This window comes from Lutjanus erythropterus, chromosome 5, assembly GCF_056507025.1.
Source record: "Lutjanus erythropterus isolate fLutEry1 chromosome 5, fLutEry1.hap2, whole genome shotgun sequence".
NCBI lineage: Eukaryota > Metazoa > Chordata > Actinopteri > Lutjaniformes > Lutjanidae > Lutjanus > Lutjanus erythropterus.
In genome coordinates, this window is record NC_139321.1 from 11,317,749 (window position 1) to 11,338,900 (window position 21,152).

At 38.3% G+C, this 21,152-nt stretch overlaps 2 protein-coding genes across 2 annotated transcripts; one reads left to right on the forward strand and one right to left on the reverse strand.

Moving 5' to 3' along the window:
- Nucleotides 1–394: 394 nt before the first annotated feature.
- fam199x (family with sequence similarity 199, X-linked) lies at nucleotides 395–10,402 on the reverse strand. Its single transcript, XM_084718799.1, has 8 exons — nucleotides 10,263–10,402; nucleotides 8,083–8,261; nucleotides 7,216–7,435; nucleotides 6,892–7,050; nucleotides 5,441–5,602; nucleotides 4,949–5,132; nucleotides 4,706–4,809; nucleotides 395–3,518 (listed from the first exon to the last, which is right to left on the reverse strand). The coding sequence occupies exons 2-8, from the start codon at nucleotides 8,247–8,249 to the stop codon at nucleotides 3,345–3,347; spliced, it is 1,170 nt and encodes a 389-aa protein (XP_084574925.1). The 5' UTR covers nucleotides 8,250–8,261; nucleotides 10,263–10,402; the 3' UTR covers nucleotides 395–3,344.
- commd5 (COMM domain containing 5) lies at nucleotides 10,367–17,665 on the forward strand. The gene is made up of 7 exons (XM_084718800.1): nucleotides 10,367–10,620; nucleotides 10,807–10,967; nucleotides 11,383–11,411; nucleotides 11,528–11,578; nucleotides 11,772–11,867; nucleotides 12,207–12,282; nucleotides 16,904–17,665. Exons 1-7 carry the CDS (start codon nucleotides 10,500–10,502, stop codon nucleotides 17,003–17,005), a joined length of 636 nt encoding a protein of 211 aa, XP_084574926.1. The 5' UTR covers nucleotides 10,367–10,499; the 3' UTR covers nucleotides 17,006–17,665.
- The last annotated feature ends 3,487 nt before the right edge of the window (nucleotides 17,666–21,152 follow it).

Below are 21,152 nucleotides of genomic sequence, written 5' to 3' on the forward strand. Positions count from 1 at the left end.
GCCTTCACAAGGTTTCTTCAAAAGTCTCCCTTTAAAGAGATGCTGAGAGGTTTTCCTCACTTGAAAAAAAAGTGGTGTCTATCTTCTAACACAGGTTCAAATGATCAATCAAGGAACAGCTGAATTTGTAAACTGCAGACGTGAGGACTCGAGTTACATTTTTTTAAGCTCGACTAAATCAATAAAGACATGCAACTCAAGTGGGACTTTCACACAAATGACTTGTGACTTACTTATACGCACAAGGAAAAACAAACAAACAAAAAAAAAAGAACAGACCCGGAGCCCCAGGCCCACAAATGCTTGAGGTTTTATCTTTTTTGTAAACATTTTTTTCGTATCCATTTGTAAAAATGACAAATTAACACTCAAATGAGATCATAGACAAGAACAATAGGATGCAACGATGTAAGTTTATTTGTCAAGTTAACAGTGAATTAGAACTGGCACACAGTCCTGCCTGAAGATCCAACATGGCACCTCTGGGACTTCCTACTCTTCTGTCAGTGATAACTGCAGGCAACACTGCTCCATAGTGGTTTGTTAGGAAATAATACAGGTGAAAACACTGCTGTTATCGTAGCTTTTTACCTCAACAGGGGATAAATAATTCTAACAATGCCACTGAGGGAGTTTTCCCCGACAAAATGTTTATGCTAAAACTTTTTAACCGTATTTAATCAGTTCAATATCATTCATTTTCTGCAGTTACATGGTATATACACAAAAAACTCTGTTGCATCACACTGGCTCATTTTTATTTTTTTTTTCAAAATTATCTTATTTTTCAAAATAGAGTTTTACTAATTCATAACTACAGAATACATAAAGCTGCATTTAACATAATTGCTGTAATCAATAACTTTATACATGAGACAGAGACGAGAGCCAAAGCTCAGTACACATTATTAGAGTATTAGAAATGACAGCAGGCTTTTAAGCCAATAACTGCAGTGGTTCACCACGGTACAGCTGAGAAGCTGTGGGAAAGTGTTTCTCATACAAGGTAGACAAAGAAAAAAACAAAAACAAAAACAAACAAAAAACAAAAGAAAGGATATCTCAGGTTGCTACTTCTAGCAAACATGAATATGGCATAGAAGCTAAACTCCACAAAAAGCTGTTTTTGAAATGTTAATGCTTCGTCAACACTTTGTTGTCGATCATAAATACTTTAACTGAGCAAAATGAACATCTGAAAGCAGAGTTAATGACTCGATGTTAGATGCACATTCTTAAGAAACCAGCTCAAGTTCAGCGCCAAAGCCAAAACAGCCATACAGTACACAGACAGAGAGACACAATGTGATCTGTAAAAACTTCGAGCTTAGATGTTTGAAACTTATCACGGTGGTCAAATCATTCAAAACTGCAAACAGAAGAAAATGATGGAGAATCTGTGATTATTCAGGTCTGTTTCAGACAAACTACACAGTAGGAGTGCTGGTAAGGAAACAAAGAGGACAAAGACTAAACTCAAGTACTTGTGACAAAACAGCTAAATGTTTCAAAATAAGACTCAAAATAAAGCAAAGAACCAGTGGTAACTGACAGCATGTTGAGCTATAATAACCAATTAGTTCACTACCTTATCATAATATATATACATTGAGGAAAAAAAACAACTTTATATCAAACCTTTATCACCAAGGAAAACCTTAAAGCAAGCAGTAAATATGCTGTTATTTATCATTTATTTACAACACAGAAGCTATTTTTAAACAGGTGTATGCAAATAATGACGCAAGTTGTTAGTTACTGGACCACACAGGGACTCAGTGTGGGTGAAGATTTAAACATGCACGGTTTCAGTGCTCCCTCTAAGCCTTGAGAGTGAAATGGGGCCACCACACTCAGCAGATAGAAAGACAGACCAGCCCACTTCCCTTCACATCAGGAACATTTCAATCACAGATGTACTTGTGAGTTTTGAAGGGTGACTTTTCCCGAGTGTCAAGTATTTTCCCCTGAAATCAACCTTCACTGGGTCTGTATCAGGCTTCGATAATTCACCATTTAGAGAAACTGCTTATCAATGTGAGGTTTAAATCTCAAGATCTTGTTTTGTTTTCCCCAGATGTGTCCCTATGAGGGGACTCATTACAATAAGACAGATGCTATTTGCACCCAGGGTTGAATAACCAATGTGGGTATTCACACTGGGTGTATATAGCCTAGCATGGTAGAGACCATCACCCAGGTGACTGTAGCCAACGATGCTATTTGCACCCAGGGTGTAAATAACCAATGTGGCCAATTACACCTGCATGACAAACCAAGATATTTTCTAACCAAAAACCATGAAACTAACTTAATAAGTCAACTAAATCTATAAACTATGTTAATGCCAACTTTCCACTTGGACGGGACTCCGACCCCGTTCCCTGACGGGAGAGTCCCATGCTAAATCCATTCATCCACTGCAACCTCTAATTCATATAGAATTTTTCTCTCTAACGGCTAAATTAAGGGGGTCGGTGTGAATAGCAACCATAGGCTGCTGTGGGACTATTCTCACCTGGGTGCAAATAGACACACCGTTACAATAAATCTGCTGTCACTCAAGCCACTTTTGACAGTAGGCCTGTAGGTATACAGTACACTGGTGCTGTGACATTACTTTCAAGAGTTTAAACCAGAGCTGCAGATAAACCGAGTTTGGCCAGTGCAGATACAGCCCTGCAGACTACGGATGCATGTGTAGGCAGATGATTGAAATCTACTACCAAATTCACTAAAATACTGCTAACTTGCATATAGTCGCTTCTGTATATTATGAGGAAATAAACTTGCTGCCATCACCTGGTTTTTCACAGAGCAGCATCTGAATAATGTGGCCGAATTCAGCTTCTCTCACCTGATCTGTCCTTCTGCCGGCGGTGGCTGTATTAGTAGCAGTGGATATACAGAACGCTGTAACAGCATTTATAAGCGATCCACTTGTTAACTGCACTAAGCTGAAATAACTCATTAGTAATGTATATTTACGTGTATCTGTGAGCATTTAGGTTCATTAGCACTGGCAACAAGCTGAGGTCTGTATCTAATCAAAGCATTAGCAGTATTATTGCTGTAGCTAGTTTAGTAGTGTTTTCAGCGGCTGTCAGTTTTAGCACTAGCGGTACTACACTAGTATTAGCAAGCAATGTGTCAAGCTATGTTTTAAGCTGCAGCAAGCTTTACTGCCTATCAGACATTACTCTTAAAAAATGCACTATTAGCATATTAGCCTACGCAAAGCTAATGCATGCAGTGATCTGGATTAGCGTGGTCTATAAGCTCTATGGTAGTGGCCGAGTGGTGAAAGAGCAGGTGTAGAGGGAGCACTGATTGATTCACTGCTGTCACATCAGTATGTCCAAGTCATCACCGTGGTCGTCCTCCTCTGTCACTCGCAGCGACAGCACCTCCTCGTTCAGAAACAGGCCGCTCAGGCGCTCCTTGCGGGCCTGTCGCTGCTCTTTCAGCTGCCGCTTCCGGAGGGCTTTCTGCTGAAGCTTACGCTGCTTCGAACGTTTCTGAAAGACAGTTTGGCAACAGAGAGGTTAGAGAATTATCAGGATTTCTGCAGGTTTCAACGGTTAAATAAGGCTTTTTAAGACCCTTTCAACAGACCTTTTTCACATCCATACAAGAAGTACGAAGGTTTTCAGATCAGAGACCATTTGAAACAGCTGACCTGTCTTAATTTATGATAATATGATGACAATGATGTTTAGCTACAATGCATAAAGTCCACTACTGATCTGCACTATAGTGTTTTTTGTTCCATGGTGGTTTCATTTTGAAGTTGTAACAAAGTGACCAAGACAAATTTCTCCCAATAACACATATAAAAGCAAGACTTTAAAAAAAGTAACATTAACTTCACATTTTAAGACTTAGAATTCTGATTAGGGATGTGCATGATTGTTCCGACTACACCACCACACCGCCCTTATTAGTTGGCAGCAGAAATACTAGTTTGTCAATGTTTTATTCATATACATTGCCCGCCACAAGATGGGGCTTTCTTCCTTTTCAGTCTGAAAAGTTGAAGCATTTAGTGAATTGTTGTCATGTTTTGTAGGTTAATATGCAATGTTCGTATTGCACAGCACATTTCAGCAGCATTTATAATACAATTTGGAGATTGTCAACTTCAAAATGACTCTTTATATACATAGTGTTTTATCACAGTGTTTAACATTATCAATAAAAATCAATTGAAAAACTGAATTGCACTCAATTTTAGCTGCTTTCCGAGTGTTTTCTTACTGTTAGACGAGTCAACTAGTCTAAATTAAAATTTGCCTTTAATCGACAGGGAAATTAGTTGCTAGGAACATCCCTAATTCATGACATCCTGGATTAAAACAGATGAGGATCAAGGTGATCAGCCAATCTCAAATTCTTTATGAAATACTGAGGCAAAAGAAATGGCAGTCAAAGTGCACAGGTATTTAGCTTTTAGTAACGTAATGAATGTAACGTAATGAACTACAATTAATTAGTTGCAGTAAACATAACAAGTGTGTAGTAGCCTGAATCAGAAATAGTTTGCTCCAAAAAGTTTAGAAATGAGGCTGCAAAACACTCCTGTACCTGTTTGGATTTTTTTTGTTCTCAGCGATTAAAATGATAGTGGTATTTGTCTAGCACAATACCATCACCAGGAAAATGAAGATTACCTCTGTTTAGACACGCATATGTACATATTTCTTACTTTAGAGTCACGTATACGTTCTGCAGCACTGGAGAGGTTGCCATCACTGTGAGCTCTGCTGATGTTGGCAACACTGCTTCCACTACAGGCTGATGCTGTACCACCTAGAAAACAACGAAATATTAACAGTAATACAACCAGAAAAAGACATAAGTCATTCTTATGTTCAATCACAACAACTGAGCTGGCATTGCCCCATATATTACTACTACTCAACTGTTAATGAATTAGGTAGCATCTTACCTGCTATGGAGTTGGAGGCTGTGGAGCCGGTGGAGGAGCTAGCGGAGCTGACCATGCTGGCGTTGCTGCTGCTGGCTCCACTGACACCGCCGGTGCTGGCACTGCTGTGGCTGCTCCTCTTCCAGCCCTCTCTGGTGCTGCTGGCCCGCTGCCTCGGGCTGTGCTCTCTGATGTAGTTACGTACCTGATGACATCACACAGGTTAAAAAAAAGTTTACTCTTCACATGCTGCATATATTTCTGGATCACCATTTTTCTTTCCCTGCATCGACTGATGTATTAGCAAGGAGCGATTCTCTTCAATAAACAACGATAACCAACAGCTGAATCAAAACTAAACGTATAATCAAACTTTCATGTTCTCTGTATCAACTTGGTGACAGGCTGCTCACACTTTGGCATAAATATGAAGTTTTGTGTGAATTAAAATCCACCTTGTTAACTGACTCAGTAGACTTGTGTTCAGTGGTGTATTTCAGACTTATTACTCACCTGTTTGAGTTTCTCGTCTGTGAGGCAGTTGAGCTCTATGATGAACTCGCTGTCGGTGGGGGAGATTTGAGCACAGGGGTCGATGATCTTGATGATGTCCAGCTGTTCCCTCAGGCCCATCTCTGTGCTGACCTTTCGACTCAGGTACTCAATGTACTCCACCTGGAGGTGGAAACACAGACACATTGTTTTGGGTTTTGTATTTGTTAATCGCTGCCTACAATGAAGACTAAAGATGGATGAGAAGTAGGGATGCACAATTAAAAACAATATTACCAAAATCACAATATGGCCAAGTGCAATATTCAAATCACTTTTTTCCAGTAAACGTTAAATAAATGACGTAATATAAAAATGATCATTCCCACTAATGTACAGCCAGTCTTACTACAGTCTTCGTTGTAATTTCAGTCAAGATCATCACAATATGCCTTTTTTCCCCATACTGTGCAGCCCTAATATGAGGGTTGTAACTGAGTCTAATAGGATGCTTGAAGCAATGAACTGGAAACAGGATGTTGGACTTTTGTCCACCAGCCGAATGGCTAGTGAATGTTGAAATTTAACCAGCCACTCAGCAGATTTTCCTACCAGCCATTTACCAGCAGCTGGCTGATTGCTGGTGCTAATTTTGTGTCCTGAATGGAAAATGGCTGATGATTTATATTGGTGATACAGACCCACCAGGGAAAAAAAATGCTTGGATCAGTCCAGTAGGACATCCCCATGAGAGTTTGAGACTATTTTTTGACAGCCAATATGACTGTTAATATCCCATAATTCCGGTCATATACATGCACATAACAACTATTGGACATGATTTAAATAGTAATATAAGTTCTTTTCTTTGTCCTTTCCTCATCTGGACACAGGGGATAAGATTATAACTACGTAAAAAGGCTAAATGCTAATTTAACATGCCAAAGTTAAATGCCCAAACATTCTGGTCTGCACTGTAGATAGTGACACTCAGTCAGACGTGCCAACTAATGCCATTCTTGCAAGTCAAGTAATTCACTCATGTTCATCTGCCAGACAACTACACAGCATTCTGGCAAAAAGCCAGCATATGCCTGCTAAAATAAACCCTGATCCCTACCTAAAATACAGCTAAAAAATGATTCTGTCACACAACATTCATTTGCAAGTGTCCAAAAAGGAAACATGATTTCCCTAATAATATGTTGCTTTTGAATAATGCTATTATATTGCTGACCCAAGTTCTAGAATCTGCAATGATATGACTTTTCATGTATTAATGTTGGTTTTTTACCGGTCCATAAAACCTGTTTTTCCACTAAGCCTTTTTTGTTTAGTTTGTGAAAAATGTCACAGAAAACACGCAAAATCACGATCTTGCTCCAACAAAATGAAACAAACATAAACATGTTTGCACAGGAAGATTGACAATTTCAAACTGCAAAACATAAAAGGTATTTTGTTTTGTTTACTTGTTCATCGTTGGTCATAGCACTCCATGGTAACTCATCAAGGTTGCGGTGAGGGTGGGGCTTCGGCTTTCTCTTGGAAAACAGACAGGGCGAACTTGGCACACTTGGGATGATGTCAGAGAGGACATCGCTGCCGCTGGCAATGTCACTTCCTGGCAGCTGGGAGGACAGCGGGAAGACAGACAAACAGTGAGATGGAAAAAAGGATGTCAGGTTATGTTGCAATCCACATCCTCTGTGTCTGATGTAGGCAGATAATGCAACTAAATTCTCATGGCTTCCTAAAGTACCTAAAGTTAGATAACCTTCCAGCCAACAACCAACCTGCCACTCAAACTCGCTGTCGGACCAGTCCCAGTAGGTGCTGATAGAGGAGGAGACATCGCTGCAGACACTGCCCTCTGGAAACAGGTCCAGAGATGTTAGTTCTTGGTCATCCAGCAGGGAGTAACAATCATCCTGATCACCGACAGACACCGAGGAGAAGAGTTCCTCGCTGCACTCTGAGCTGGCGACACTGGTCCCACAGGAAGTGAGGTTCCACCTATGGAGATCAATAAGTCAACATCAAAGTATATTCTGTGAGTCATTTCTGGAAACTGTTCAGATCATTCCCCTGAGAACAGGTGCTGCGCGCAAAAGATAAGGATGTACATTTCATGTAAACGCCTTCCTCTGTGAAACACATCACAAATGTCAACAGTTCATCTTAACAAGGGATGTATGAAAATATAGATTCAGGAGTCGCTGAGGACGATGTTTAGACCTAGGGTTTTTCTAAGCTATCAAATTCAGAGAATCAACCTCTGATTTGTCACATTCCCTAACGGCATTTTGTAAATTTTCAGTGCCATGGGATATTGTTATTATCACGCACATTTTCAGTCTGTAATCTGTATCTTTCCCAACATTGTTGCCTTTTAATAGTGGTAAGAAGCATGATGGAGTTCTGATTCATGATATTTGATCACTTGTAACTTGCAAGACTTGTAACAAGACTTGATGTGATACCAGGGTGGAAAACTAGCACCAAAATGTGTGGCTGGTAGAGTTCAGACACAAAATATAATGACTTCCTTTGGAGAGTCTGGTGAATTTGAACATTTATTTGTTCTCTTAATTACTTTACAGATGACCTTTGAAAATACATTCTGAAAGTCAGATGTGTGAACAGACGCCCTCTCTACTTGCCTGTTACTGTGGAAGCGGTGTAGAGGATCTGTTCTGTGACAAGATGAGAGTTGACAGCCAAAGTCACTGACGTCCAGGGTTCCCACATCACTGAGGTTGGCTCTTTGGGAGAGGAGAGGGAAAGGCTCCTCGGGGGCCAAAAACTTCTCATACAGAGATTCAGACATGGCCAAATGTACCTGACATACAAACATATGCAAAGGTAAGACAAACAAGAGCACCTTTTAATACAGCTACTGTTTCAATAATTACCACCAAACTGAAGCTTTAGGATACTAAAGTAGTTTGTATCAGTTCCAAGTTCACTGTATTGGACTGCACTGGGTTGTACAGGTGTATGTGACTGTGTCTACTCAATTTATGACAAGTCTAGCAAATAGACACACTGTTGATGCTTTGAATGGTAACTATTTTAACAATCAATCTGAGCAACATAACAAAAAAATTAGGACATAATCTATGGCTTTGGGAAACACTGATCAACATTTTTTTTAAACCATTTTCTGACATTTTATAGACCAAACAACTAAGTGATTAATTGCCAAAATAATCCACAGATAAATTGACAAATAAAATAATCTTTTGTTGCAGCCCTAACAAGTTGTTTTTTCACTGTTCACGCCAGTGTAATATGTATAAGATACACTGTGCAGTATGTGCATGCATAGATTTAGCTACAGGGAAATGTGCAGATTAATTTATGCTATGTGATATTATAATCAGTACCAGTTGTGAACATTTAAGGTAAATCTGACATTCAGAAATCCAAGTATATTGCTTTAATGTTTTGTTATGATAAATTTACAGCTCAGCCTTTAGCAAACAAAAAACTAAGATGACTTTCAAAATTTAGTAGTACAATTTCAATTTTAATGACTGGTCTTCAATGAACAAATCTTGCTTGAACAAATATGCTGTTTATACTCAAAGTCAGTTGGTAAAAGAAGACGACAAAAATGTTGCATACAGTCAGTCACTCACCAGTGCAAAACTTTCCTTCATTCAAATACTAGCGAACAGTAACATTACACAAGCTGATCTACATCTGGCTGATCATGTTTTGGGGTATTTGCTGGTGACGGTGGTGGGCAAATCCAGTTAAGCTACCCACAGACAGTGTTGGAATAAGTATTTAGATCCTTAGTTTAGGTAAACGTACTTATACCACACCGAGAAAATAAATCACTACAAGTCCTGCATTCAAAATATGGTACATAAATGTTAACAACAAAATATACTTACAGTATCAAAGGTAAAAGTACTTATTCTCCAGTTAAACGATCCCCACAATTATGTGTGTATATGTAAGTCTTTTTCATGAGCTCAGAAAAACAGCCCTGTTTTCAGCTTTGTGATAATACATTTTCCAGCTACGCCAAGAGGATTTTATCTAGGGTTTATTTAGTTTACAAGTAGAATTTTCTCAGCACATATCTTAATAACAAACACAACAAAACAAACAAAGAAATCGACACATCTGGAGATACGTGTTTTAACTGGAAATAAAGGGCATGAAAATTTGTAATCTGAAAAGTAACTAGTAACTAAAGCTGTCAGGCAAATACAGTGTAGTGAAAAGTACAATACTTGCCTCTGAGGTGTATTGAAGTAAGCGTGAAGTGTAAAGTAGCATGTAGCATACCATGTAAATACTCAAGTTAAGTACAAGAACATATTTTTTAATGACAGTACGTGAGTAAATGTACTTGGTTACATTCCACGATATCCGCATTTTCTTTTTATACCTAGTAATAATGTTAAAGAAACTGCTCATGTTAATTGTTGACACTAGATGTCATCCACGTTAAGCACCCAACTCCCGTCAGTCAATTGTTGTTTTTCTTGACAACGAACTGAAATACTTTACTGTAAACAAATCGTATGCAAGAAGGCAAGGCAACATGAGAATCCAGCATGAATGACGGAAACTACGTTAGTTTAATTAGACTTATAGATGTTATATAATCGTTATCGTGTTTGGTACAGGCGACCAGCCTGTGACTGGAACACAACACGGGCTAACGTCGTTAGCTGGTTGCTAATGCTCCAAATGTCCACGTAGCGTTTAAAAAGCCACAAAACGACACTTAACTCATCTTTTTTCCCACACAAACATTTCTGACAGGTTTATAAACCTGGCAAAGTTGTAATTAAGAAGCTATCTACATGAAAACACCAACCTTTTGTCGTTCAAAGAATGATTATTTCTGCCACCTCCATTTGCAAATCCTTTCTCTTCTACCGATGATCTAAGCTGTCATCGCGAGACTACCGGGAGCGAGGTTAGGGTCATGTGACACGAAGGCGGAAGCTGGCACATAAACAGCAAATTAGCATTAAAAACTAACGTCTCTGCGTATATCTGTCATTTTGCTACCTGTTATCTGCAAATACAGTATATTAGTGCATGGTGAACCATGTCTTCAAGCCATACAAAGGACTCCAGCTTTTTGGGAGGAAGGATACCACCAGAAATCGAGTCAATGTCTAAAAACCTGAAGGATGTGGATCAAGAAATGTTCAGAAAAATACTGAAGGGTAGGTCCGCGAGATGATGTTTCTGTTACTGTTCCTCTAAAACAGCAGCTATCGCAATATTTAAATGTTTGTAATTTCACTCATTCGGTAAGACCCAGCCCCTGAAATTCTAAGGAAGTAGACTTCTAGCAGTTGAAAGCATTTAAAAAGTGAGTTGAGTGTGTCTGTGAATTGTTCTGTGTGCAGCTGTGGTCAGTGCCCTGGAGGGGAAGGACTGCAGAGAGGTGATGAAGTCGATAGCAGAGAGCAGCACAATCCCCCAGGAGAGGCTCAGTTACATCGTAGCTGGGATGTACAGAGTTCTGTCTGAGGCCATCCGCATCCCCACATCATCACTTAAACAAGAGGTAAACTGCTGTTAAACACTGAAAATGTTATGTGACAAGTGTTTAAATCTCAATTTACAGTTCATTGCTGTAGAGTAAGCTGTTGAGTGTCTTTTATATAGAGAGTAGTAAATGAGTGAACTGTCACACTGTAGTGACTAGAACAGAACAGAGCCATCGTAAATGTTTTTTCTAACAAGTATGCAGTATGTAATTAAGACACTGCTAAAACGTCTGCTGTTTATTAAAGGCCTTATGGTTCACCACCACAGGTGCTTTCACTTACTTTTCCTGATTAGATTTCTCGCACACCTGCAAGTATATCTGTGGCAACAAATGCTAATTGCTTCCTCTTCATAAGAATGGAAATACACATTTTAAGATGTAAATATTTTTAATCTCCTATACTAAAATATTTATTCATGTCTCTGTTTAGGCCTTTAAAGAAGATCTCAGAGAACTGAGGTAGGCTCATCATTTTCCCAAATCCTCAATCACTTGATTATCACCCCTGCTTATACACAACACAATTTCAACCTTAGATGCTGAGTTTGTTGTTTCTGTTATATTTTGTCATTTAGGATACCTGAAGATTTTATCACAGACTTCTCCAGTGTGGTTTTTGGCAGTCGGTATGTTGAGCCTCTAAATGTAGATCTTCATATACTTATTCTCTGTTTTTGTTTCTTCTCATGAAGGCACATAACTCCATTTACCATGAGTAAGACATGCCTTTTTCATATTGTAACCTAAACTGGACGGCATTACGATGCCACTCATGGAGACTTTATCCTTGTTGCATCACACCTATCTTTGTATTTGCAGGCGTGCAGCTCTAGAGGCAGCGACCTCCCAGAATGATCCTCAGCTCCCCACAGTAGAAGACTTCAGATGGAGAGTAGATGTCGCCATTTCTACAAGGTAATGTGGAGATATTTATGTAAGCATTTCTGTTTGTTCTTTGGTGTCTGGTGGGTCTTTTCTTGGGAAAAAAAATCTCCCTTACAGAATATGAGGTGTTTTCTGCTGTCTTTTGTTTGGTTTTGTTTTGCGATAAATTCAAGAAGAAGTGGTCTGTTGACTGAGCAGTAATGGTCACCATGTTTGATTAGACAAAGCAGACACCTGTTAAAGAAAAGTCTGTCTAAAGAAAATCCAAAGAGAAAATGTGACAGTATTGAACACATTTCTTAAAGAAATGTAGTTTTCAACACATTGTAATGGGGTTCATGTTGATCTGTGTCTCCTCTGTCTCCACAGCTCTTTAGCCAGGGCTCTTCAACCTTCTGTTCTCATGCAGATGAAACTGTCAGACGGGAGCTTTCACCGTTTTGAGGTACTTAAACAACTGATTGTACGGACAGTTTTACAGTCATCTGAAAGTAACCTGTTTTCATTCTCAGTATATGTTCCTAAGTCTAATCCTTCCATTCTGACACCAGTACAGACGACACATAGACCAATGTGTCAAAAATCGTTATTTAAAAACATTGAAACATTTCAGCATTTTCACTGAAGCAGCTTTGGGAATTATCATCTTGGAGTAAAACGTCTTGTTGACAGGAACACTGAATGTTTAAAGAGTTTGTGGTTGAATTGGTCTCGGATTTCAGATTGCATTATAAATGTCTTGGTTTTTGGTAACCCTAGATTTGTGAAACCTGCGCTAGATTTGTGTGCATTCATTCTTCATGTTTTGAACCAGCTTGAACGTGAGAGAAGTTAGCCTTCAGGTTTTTCCACCAGAAAGCTGCTTTTCATATTCTGTGTGAAACCCTAAGACAGTGTTGACAGCATTTTAAGCCAAATCATCATCTTTTCCTAAACCTCACAAAGTAGTTTTTTTGTCTAAACCTAACCAAACTAGGGATGTACCCCACTTTTTTCAGTCGAAGAATGGGAAGTTCAATATGAACATTTAATGTTTTGTTTTTTGTTTTTTCAGTTTAGCACCACAATTAAGTCCTATATCAGCCTGCATGAATATGTCTTACCAACAAGACTCACATTTTCATGCCTTTCTTCATCGCCTGTGATGTGAAAACATCAGATTTCCACACAGTCAGAAAAAGTAAAAGCATGCATCCTCCTCCTCATAGTTTAAGAATAACAAACACTTTCTCCCGGGCTGCAGTGCATCACCTGCACTCTGTGTCTGTCACTCTTCTCCATTTCCATCGGAGTTGGTTTTGTGGTTTGTGGTGATTTAGAGATGGTTTGTAAAGTTGCATTGCTCTGTGTACAATGACGCAGGTAAAAAACAAGAGCTGAACTTGTTTACCCACCACTCGTTTCACCGTCTCTCTTTAGTTAACCGCCAATGCATGTTGTGACAACAATGCATGTTGTCACAGGGACTTTTTTAATAAGCCCCCCCAGCTATAAAAATATATGTATGATTCCTCTTATTTGTAATTATTCACTGAAATGTTCTCGTCGTGATTTTTGTAAGATCTGGTTTATCCCATCATTGTAATGCACACTGACAGACAAAAAACAACTCGATGTATTTCTGACTGATGATTTGAATCTCTGACTTTCAGGGGTGGCTCTAAACCAAAGTGTAACTGAAGACTGAAACAAATTTAAAAAGCTAAAAATAATAAATCAGCTAAGTCTAAAATAAAGTCAAAGTTGACTTTTGGTTCACACTGAATGTAAGCCCTAGATTCCTGGATTAAAGTCCTGTGCTTGACCCACCTGTCCACCTGAAGCTCTTGCCTACTTGGACTCTTTCTCGCTCTGTATTCTAGTCAGCCTGAGCTGAATCAAGTACACATGTGCGAGAGTTTCACAAATCAAGGGTTACAATGTAGAAACAATTGTTTTGGCTTTTGGCTGTGAGAAACTCAGGGATAGCCTCTGGATGGTAATTTTGTCCACATGACCAGTGTCAGTTCTGCACTGTAGCGTGTGTTCCAAGTTTATCTTCAGCCTCTGACTAAAAAGAAGTGGGTCATTAGCCACTGGGCTAATGTAGGTCTGTTTCAGCTGTTGCATAATAGGATCACAGTGGAATAACTGAAGTAACGTTTATTAATGACAGCCAAACCTTGAACCTGTACCATCATGACAACTGCATGATTCTACTTGTTACATATTTTGTGTAACAAAGCATTTATTACAAAGCCACAAATATTGGCTAGCAGGATAGAACAGATAATCAGAACTGTTCTATCTCTTGGTAAATTAGTCTTTCTCTAAAAGAATTACAAGGTATATAATTTGATTTCCTTTTATTTTCATGTCACACTCACAAAACTCATGGGTTTATAAGACACCAAATATAGTTGCAGTGTTCAAGCATTTTCCTTTCAATGCAAAACTACAGTCCATTTTATAGCTGGAACACTTTAACAGAATATTCTGTCGTCTCTCCCAAGCTTGACAAATAAAATTGGCTACAAGAAAGGTTACCTTTTTTGCCAAAAGACATCAACATAAATAGATGACATTTTAGTGAAAAGTGTCCTCATAGGCAGGACAGCAAAACAAAAAATGAACCTCACTCGGAATTTCACGGCATATCTGTAGGGCCAGTGGTGATGTTTTTGAGCGTAACTGTGCACATAACGATCTTTGTCTTTTGTTATAAATATGGGTCTACACTTTATTTATAGTAGTTTTTATGTGCTCACAGGAAACAGTAATGATGATTGATTCAGGAAGGTCATAATACAAATAATGAGCAAACAATGTGAGAAACTCAACAGCAAAACGAATCAAACCTTCAACAAGGTAGTAAGATGCTTCAGTCAGCAGGGGGCGCCACAGTCCATAACTGCCCCGTAATTGCTTTCGAGGTTGGCCGCTAATGTGGGGGTGGGGGTTCACTACGGCGCTCGGTGTACCTAGTGCTGCGGTTACGTAATCAGATTACAGCAGAATTACAAGATTAGCAGCAACAACATCCGATGTGCAGATTCTATTGATGGACGTACCTTATCTCCAGCTGATATGTGCTCTTCCGGAGGAGGACTGAAGAGTATCTGCTGCTGCTGCTCTCACAAGAAACAAACACTTTGTTCCCCTCTGTCCTTTAATGAGCGGATGCATCTTTCCATGTACAGTTAAAAACGGACAATGACTCACAGTCAGCGTGAGGCTTCAACACAGAAATTATAGGAGCTATAAATAAAACCTCATGAATGTGTATTACTTTAGAATATATTGTTTTGGCAGTAGCCCACCTTCTCTTTGTAGTGAGGTCAGAGGTCAAACTCGGCTATGAGTCATTCAGTGTGAAATTCAAGGCCTTTCAGACGTTCAAGAACTCTTTCAGTGCCTTTTTTTAATTTCTATAAATTTTTAAATATATAATTCATTATTGAGAATTGGGACAAAACAGTAGTTTGAGGGGGTTTTGATTTTTACTCTTCGATTATGCTGGAAAAAAATATATTTTAAAAGGTCAAACTTTTGGCTATTAAATCTAAATGGACCAACCTCCTGGTAACAAAATAAGAAAATTAGATTTAGAAGGACCACAGAATTGACTTGTTATGGTTGAAAAACATTTGATAGCAATGTTAATGAATTTATCAAAAAATAGAAAGTTTACCTGTGCTTAAGCAGTATTCTTGCCTTTTTTAAACCAGGAAGTGAGACAGGGGAAATGTATTTATTATAATACAATATATATGCAAAACAAGAAAATTCCACCCCAAGTCAAAACCAAACATTGTGGTATAAAAATAAATAAAATAAAATAAAATAAAATAAAGTAACATATATAGACATAAATTGTACAGGAATGTGAGAGTAAATGACTGAATTGTACAAGAATATGACAGTAGGTAAATTAACGGACAAACAGATGAAGTAAACAACCAATACCTGTCCAGGAACAAACGAGTCAGAGTTTCTGTAGAAAAGAATGAAAGGGGTTTCCAAAGTCTCCACAATTTGTCTGATTTATGATTGAGTTCATAAGTCAGTGTCTCCAGAGGGAGAAGGGCAGATATCTGTGATATCCACGTCGACTGTGAGGAGCTGCAGAGAGGACCGTCACCGCAAGATGCACTTTTTAGCCAGAAATAAGAGACTTATTAACAGGGAGTTTGTGTCCGTATCAGAAAAATTACCTGAAATATGGTTTAACAAATAAAACAAAGAGGACAGTGTGAACCATTAAACAGTAACCTCCTGAATCACAGAATGTATCTCTTTCTAAAATTTCTGATCACAATTAAATTACTAAACGAAATGGAAAAATGTACCTGTTTGTGTTTTACATTTATAACAGAGATTTGAGCTTTTTTGAGGTGAATAATAAGCCCTATGATGAAGAAACAATGTTTGTGTATAGAAATTAAAGAGCATTTTGGAAAGATCACATTGCAATTTTTGTTCCAATCTGGAAAACTAAATCAGTGACTATTTTCAAACATCTGTGCGCTGCACGTGCAGAAGAGAGGTGTGTAGGGAAATGAAATCATGGAAAATAAAGTTGGAAATTTCTGCACACTGTGAGCACTAAATTCAGTGAAACTGCAACGTTTCAGACCGAACAAAATGCTGACCGTGTTCAACATTTAAAATTCAAAACATTACTTTGAAGCGTATCAGTAATGGCCTCCATTGCTTTATATCACTATGGTAACGAGTAACGAGTAATTGATTATGAATCAATTATTAAATTAATGGTAAACTCTTTTGATCTTTTTTTTTTTTTTTTAATTAAAAAAGTCAGAATTCTCTGGTTCCAGCTTCTTAAATGTGAATATTTTTGGTTGCTTTACTCCTTTAAAAACAATAAACTGAATATCTTTGGGTTGTGGACAAAACAAAACACTTGAGGATCACAATATTGATCGTGACATTACATAAACTAAGTGACTAATTGAATAATTAAGGAAATAATCAACTGATTAATCGACAGTCATCATGTGTTGTCTACCTTGGCTGTGCAGGTGTTTTCATACTGATCATCTTGATTGTGTTGTTTCCTTGTTCAGGTGCCTGTGTCCAAATTCCAGGAGCTCCGATACAACGTGGCTCTGATCCTTAAAGAGATGAACGACCTGGAGAAGAGGAGCATTCTTCAAATCCAAGATTGATAAACCATCCAGGGTTGTTATGTAACGAAACTTATTTTCTTAGTTTAGTGGAATTTTGTAAACTTCACCGAATGCCACTAAATAGTTTCAAACATGATATTTTGAAAGACGTTGATAATCCGCCTGTCCTGATGTCATGCTTTGAGTGTGTTGGCATCCAACATATTTGACTGTTGACAGAGTGTAAAATGAGACGAACAGTCAGCCAGCTGCCTGCGCTGAAGTAAAACACAAGAACTCACAGCCTTTATTCAGAAACAAATCAGACTGTATCACGCTTTTTTCTTGCTGCGTTGAAAACTGTACATATTAGTATTATTCAAGCCAGTGGTTGTCAGATTTGACACATCTGCAGAGGTCCATCGTGCCAAAATACAAATGGAGTCAAGTGAGCTCTCAGACTCTCTTACTAAGTGGCCACTTTAACTGGCGCGGTGTCATCTGCTGAGTTTGAGACTGAACGTTTTGTTCACATGCTTCTGAAACATTAGCGGATGTGCAAGTCAAAGAACGTACAAGGTCGTTTCTTTTTTTCCTACTCATGTTTGTACTACATGTAATTCAAACCAGCGGTTTGTTTTCCACAATAACATCAAGGATTTTTATCTGTTGAACCACATTTCTCTAATAAAATCTGTCCATTCCTGTTTGGAGAGAATAGATGATTTGTTCAAAATGATCAAAATCATGTGTCCTTTTTTTTCAAAGGTATAACAAACACACAAATAAACAAGACATGAAGTTTTTTTTTTTTTTTTTTAAAAAAGCTGAAGGGCCACATGCACAGGTTAATTTTGCACTAAAATATAATTTCCGAATCTATAATTTCTGGCTTACCCTGATCAATTTCGTGATTGAGCAATCACTCTTCCAGTATTTGATTCCTCTTCCAAACAACAGTCTGAAGAAAACGCATCTTAACACTGGAATGATTTCCTCTACAATAACCACAATTTCTCCATTTAAGATCCACTTAAATCTCAATTAATAATGTCCGAACACACAGGTTGTCAATTTATGGGATTGCCTTAAAATCTGGCTTGAAACAACAACTTTGGGACAGATTGACATGAAATTATGTGCAGATGTTTGTGATCTCCACAGAATGAATCTTAATGATTTTGGTGGTCACCTGACTTTTGTTGTCATTAAATTTGGTGCACACAATAGACTAATGTAATGTAATAACTTTGGCGATTTTTTTATCTGGCACCATCATCAGCATTTTTTCTGACTTGATTAAAAAAATAATGAAATTCCCATCAGCCTTAGCTTTACTTTGTTTGGGTGGGTCCGACAGTTTTACCAACAGACCTTTTTTCACAGCAGCTCTATTGATAAGAAACAGAAGGGTAAACACAGGTGTTACTGATGCTACTAATGTAAGTCCCATTCCATTTTGTGTAGCAGCCTTTCCAAAAAACATGCACAAGAGCAGCACCCTGACTCTGTTTGACCTTTATGTGTTTACCCTACTGCCTGCTGTGAAAAATGTCTGTTTAACCACACGATGCAGAGTTTAGATGCTTTTTACAAATCAGGCACAAAATTCTAACAAAAATGTAGTACTGTATTAGTGATTTTTTTTTTTATTGCAGTAGGATTTAAAGGTATAATCTGCAACATTTTTCCGTCACCTATGACCCACTTAAAGTGTGTGGCTGTATCTGCAGAAACCCTGCCCTTTGCCCGTATTTCCTGTATTTTTCTTTTCTCCTTGTTTTGCCGTGCTCGGAATGTTTCACCAAACCAAAACGCTGGTATTTGCAGCGCTGATGCGTTTACGAACAGCTCGGAAAATTTGACCGACTACCTTTTTCTGCGGGGGATGCAACAAAGCATTCAAAAAGGATAAAAAAAGCACACAAAAGGAAAAATCAAGGCTCAGTAACTATTTTATTAGCGTGTTACATCTGTAAATTATTTTGTTTGAAATTTTATGAGAAAATTATCATGTTAAAAAATTTGATGCCAAAGCTGAACACTTTGATCTTTAACAATAACATCATTCATCTCTGAAATAAGCCAATTACTGTCAACCTCCATCCACTATAATTTCCATTTAATGGGATTCCAATACAAATAAGACTATATTTCACACAAAACTTCAGTTCTTTATTTTAATAAGGAGCAGACCTGATCCTATCTTTCTCGACAAATAGAAGCCAGCATAAATCTGATTTTGACAACCGTAAAAATCCTCATCTGTTCCATGAAGTGCTCAAAATGTAGTTGTCATGGTCATTCGGCACACAGAGTAGCTCAAACTCTTTCTCAGACTTTCACAAGTTCAAATCTGATTTAACATTTGTCACATAACTGTGAGTCTTTCATGCCTTTCATTCTTGTTTGTTTAGGCATTTTTCTCTTAAATGAATGCCCTGAAGTATGAGATTCTCACTGTGAAATAAGACACCTCTGGTGCCCAAAACTAGCACAAGCACATGCTTGTTATCCATTGCATGAATATCCATCTTTCTTTCAGCCAAATAAGACCTTGTATAATCGTCCATGAGGTGATTTTGAGGATAACTGCTGGTTCCAGCCCAGTTTACAGTGTCCAGACAGACCGTGCTAGAAGATCCGGCTAGACTGCACCGGTGGCCTATTTAGAAACATGCATAACAAAATTCAAGGTGTGAGGGGACACAAGAATCTCTGACTATTGTGTGTGTGTGTGTGTGTGTGTGTGTGTGTGTTTGCTTGTGTAATACTCCACGGGTGTCCTCATTTGCATATATGTCAGTCTGTCTGTTCTGACATGTGTGTTAGTCTGTCTGTGTCTGCTGCTGCAGCGTATATGTCACTCAGAGGGTGTGTCTGTGCGCGGGATTGAGTTCACTGGCTAGACCGGCCGACCTATATTACCAGCACCACTACTACTGACATGGACACTGATCAACTCACTAGCCTATAATCCCCACTCACTCACACACACACACACACACACACACACACACACACACACACACACACACACACACACACACACACACACATACATAACAACTCCTTTAGCAAACAGGTTTTATTTGGAGGCTGCAGGATATACTACTTCAGGTGATGCTAATAATACTATGTAGTTTAGTATCAGAACTTTATCCAATCCCTTAACTAGAGTCATTAAACTCTGACCTTAACCTACTTCTACTTCTGGCCTTACAGGTCTATGTAACTTCTCCTGACCACTGCGCCCTATAGTCACAATAGATCTGTGTCACAGCAGCCATTTTGACATGATGCTAAAATATAGTTTAACCAATGACATCAAAAAGCTGACTAAGCAAAGTTACTGTAAACTCTCAAATAGTGATTATTTTATAGTGTATGATGCATTGCTGTGGATCACACATGAAAATTCAGTCATTCAGGTAAGGTTTAGTTTTTTTTTTCTCCACACAACACTGCTGTAGTTTCACAGTAAATCAGCGTTGCAGAATCTTCCAAACAATATAAGCGAATGGTTTTCAAATGTTTAGAAAAAACAACCAAAATACCCCATAAAACGCTTCTATGCTACTCGTCTGGTGTAACCCAAGTCCCCTAAAGCCTCGACATGCTGTTCACGCCACACACACCCAGTTCATACGGTGTGCACGTGCGCGTAAATGTGGCTCCAAGCTAAGGATCTACAGTGAAGATTTAGGCCCAAATCAACTTGGCATGTCAGCACTTTAGGAGACTTGGATTACAACAACATATTACAACATTGATTTAATATCAATATACTGCTCAGCCCTACTTAGCAATATTTTTAAAGGTTGATAACATTAGCTAACACCATTTCTACCAATGTGATTTCATAACAAAGATCTTGTGAGTCATTTTTATGAGAAACCTTCTCAAAATAGTGACTTATTTATCTCTGAATTACGAGTTGGTATCTAAAAATAATAATAAAAAAAAAACCTTCTCCAAACGGTGAGTTATTATCTCAAAATAGTGACTCAGTAGGTGATCTCAAACTAATGAGAAACCTTCTAAAAAAATAGCTTCTCATTATTTTGACATAATGACTTACGGGATCATAATGAGATCACACTGGCAGAACTGAGCTTCCAGGAAAGACATTAGATATTGTATTGAAAATATTGCATTATGTCAACACAGAATAACCACGTAGAGAAAACCAGTTTACACCATTAAT

Coding starts and splice junctions, on each gene's coding strand:
- fam199x (XM_084718799.1), bottom strand. CDS start 8,249: ATGTCTGAATCTCTGTATGAGAAGTTTTTGGCCCCCGAGGAGCCTTTC. Junction 5,603..6,891: donor CTATGACCAACGATGAACAA/GTAAACAAAACA, acceptor TTCCACCTCCAG/GTGGAGTACATTGAGTACCT. Junction 5,133..5,440: donor CAGACGAGAAACTCAAACAG/GTGAGTAATAAG, acceptor TGATGTCATCAG/GTACGTAACTACATCAGAGA.
- commd5 (XM_084718800.1), top strand. CDS start 10,500: ATGTCTTCAAGCCATACAAAGGACTCCAGCTTTTTGGGAGGAAGGATA. Junction 10,968..11,382: donor CATCATCACTTAAACAAGAG/GTAAACTGCTGT, acceptor GTCTCTGTTTAG/GCCTTTAAAGAAGATCTCAG. Junction 11,412..11,527: donor GAAGATCTCAGAGAACTGAG/GTAGGCTCATCA, acceptor TTTGTCATTTAG/GATACCTGAAGATTTTATCA.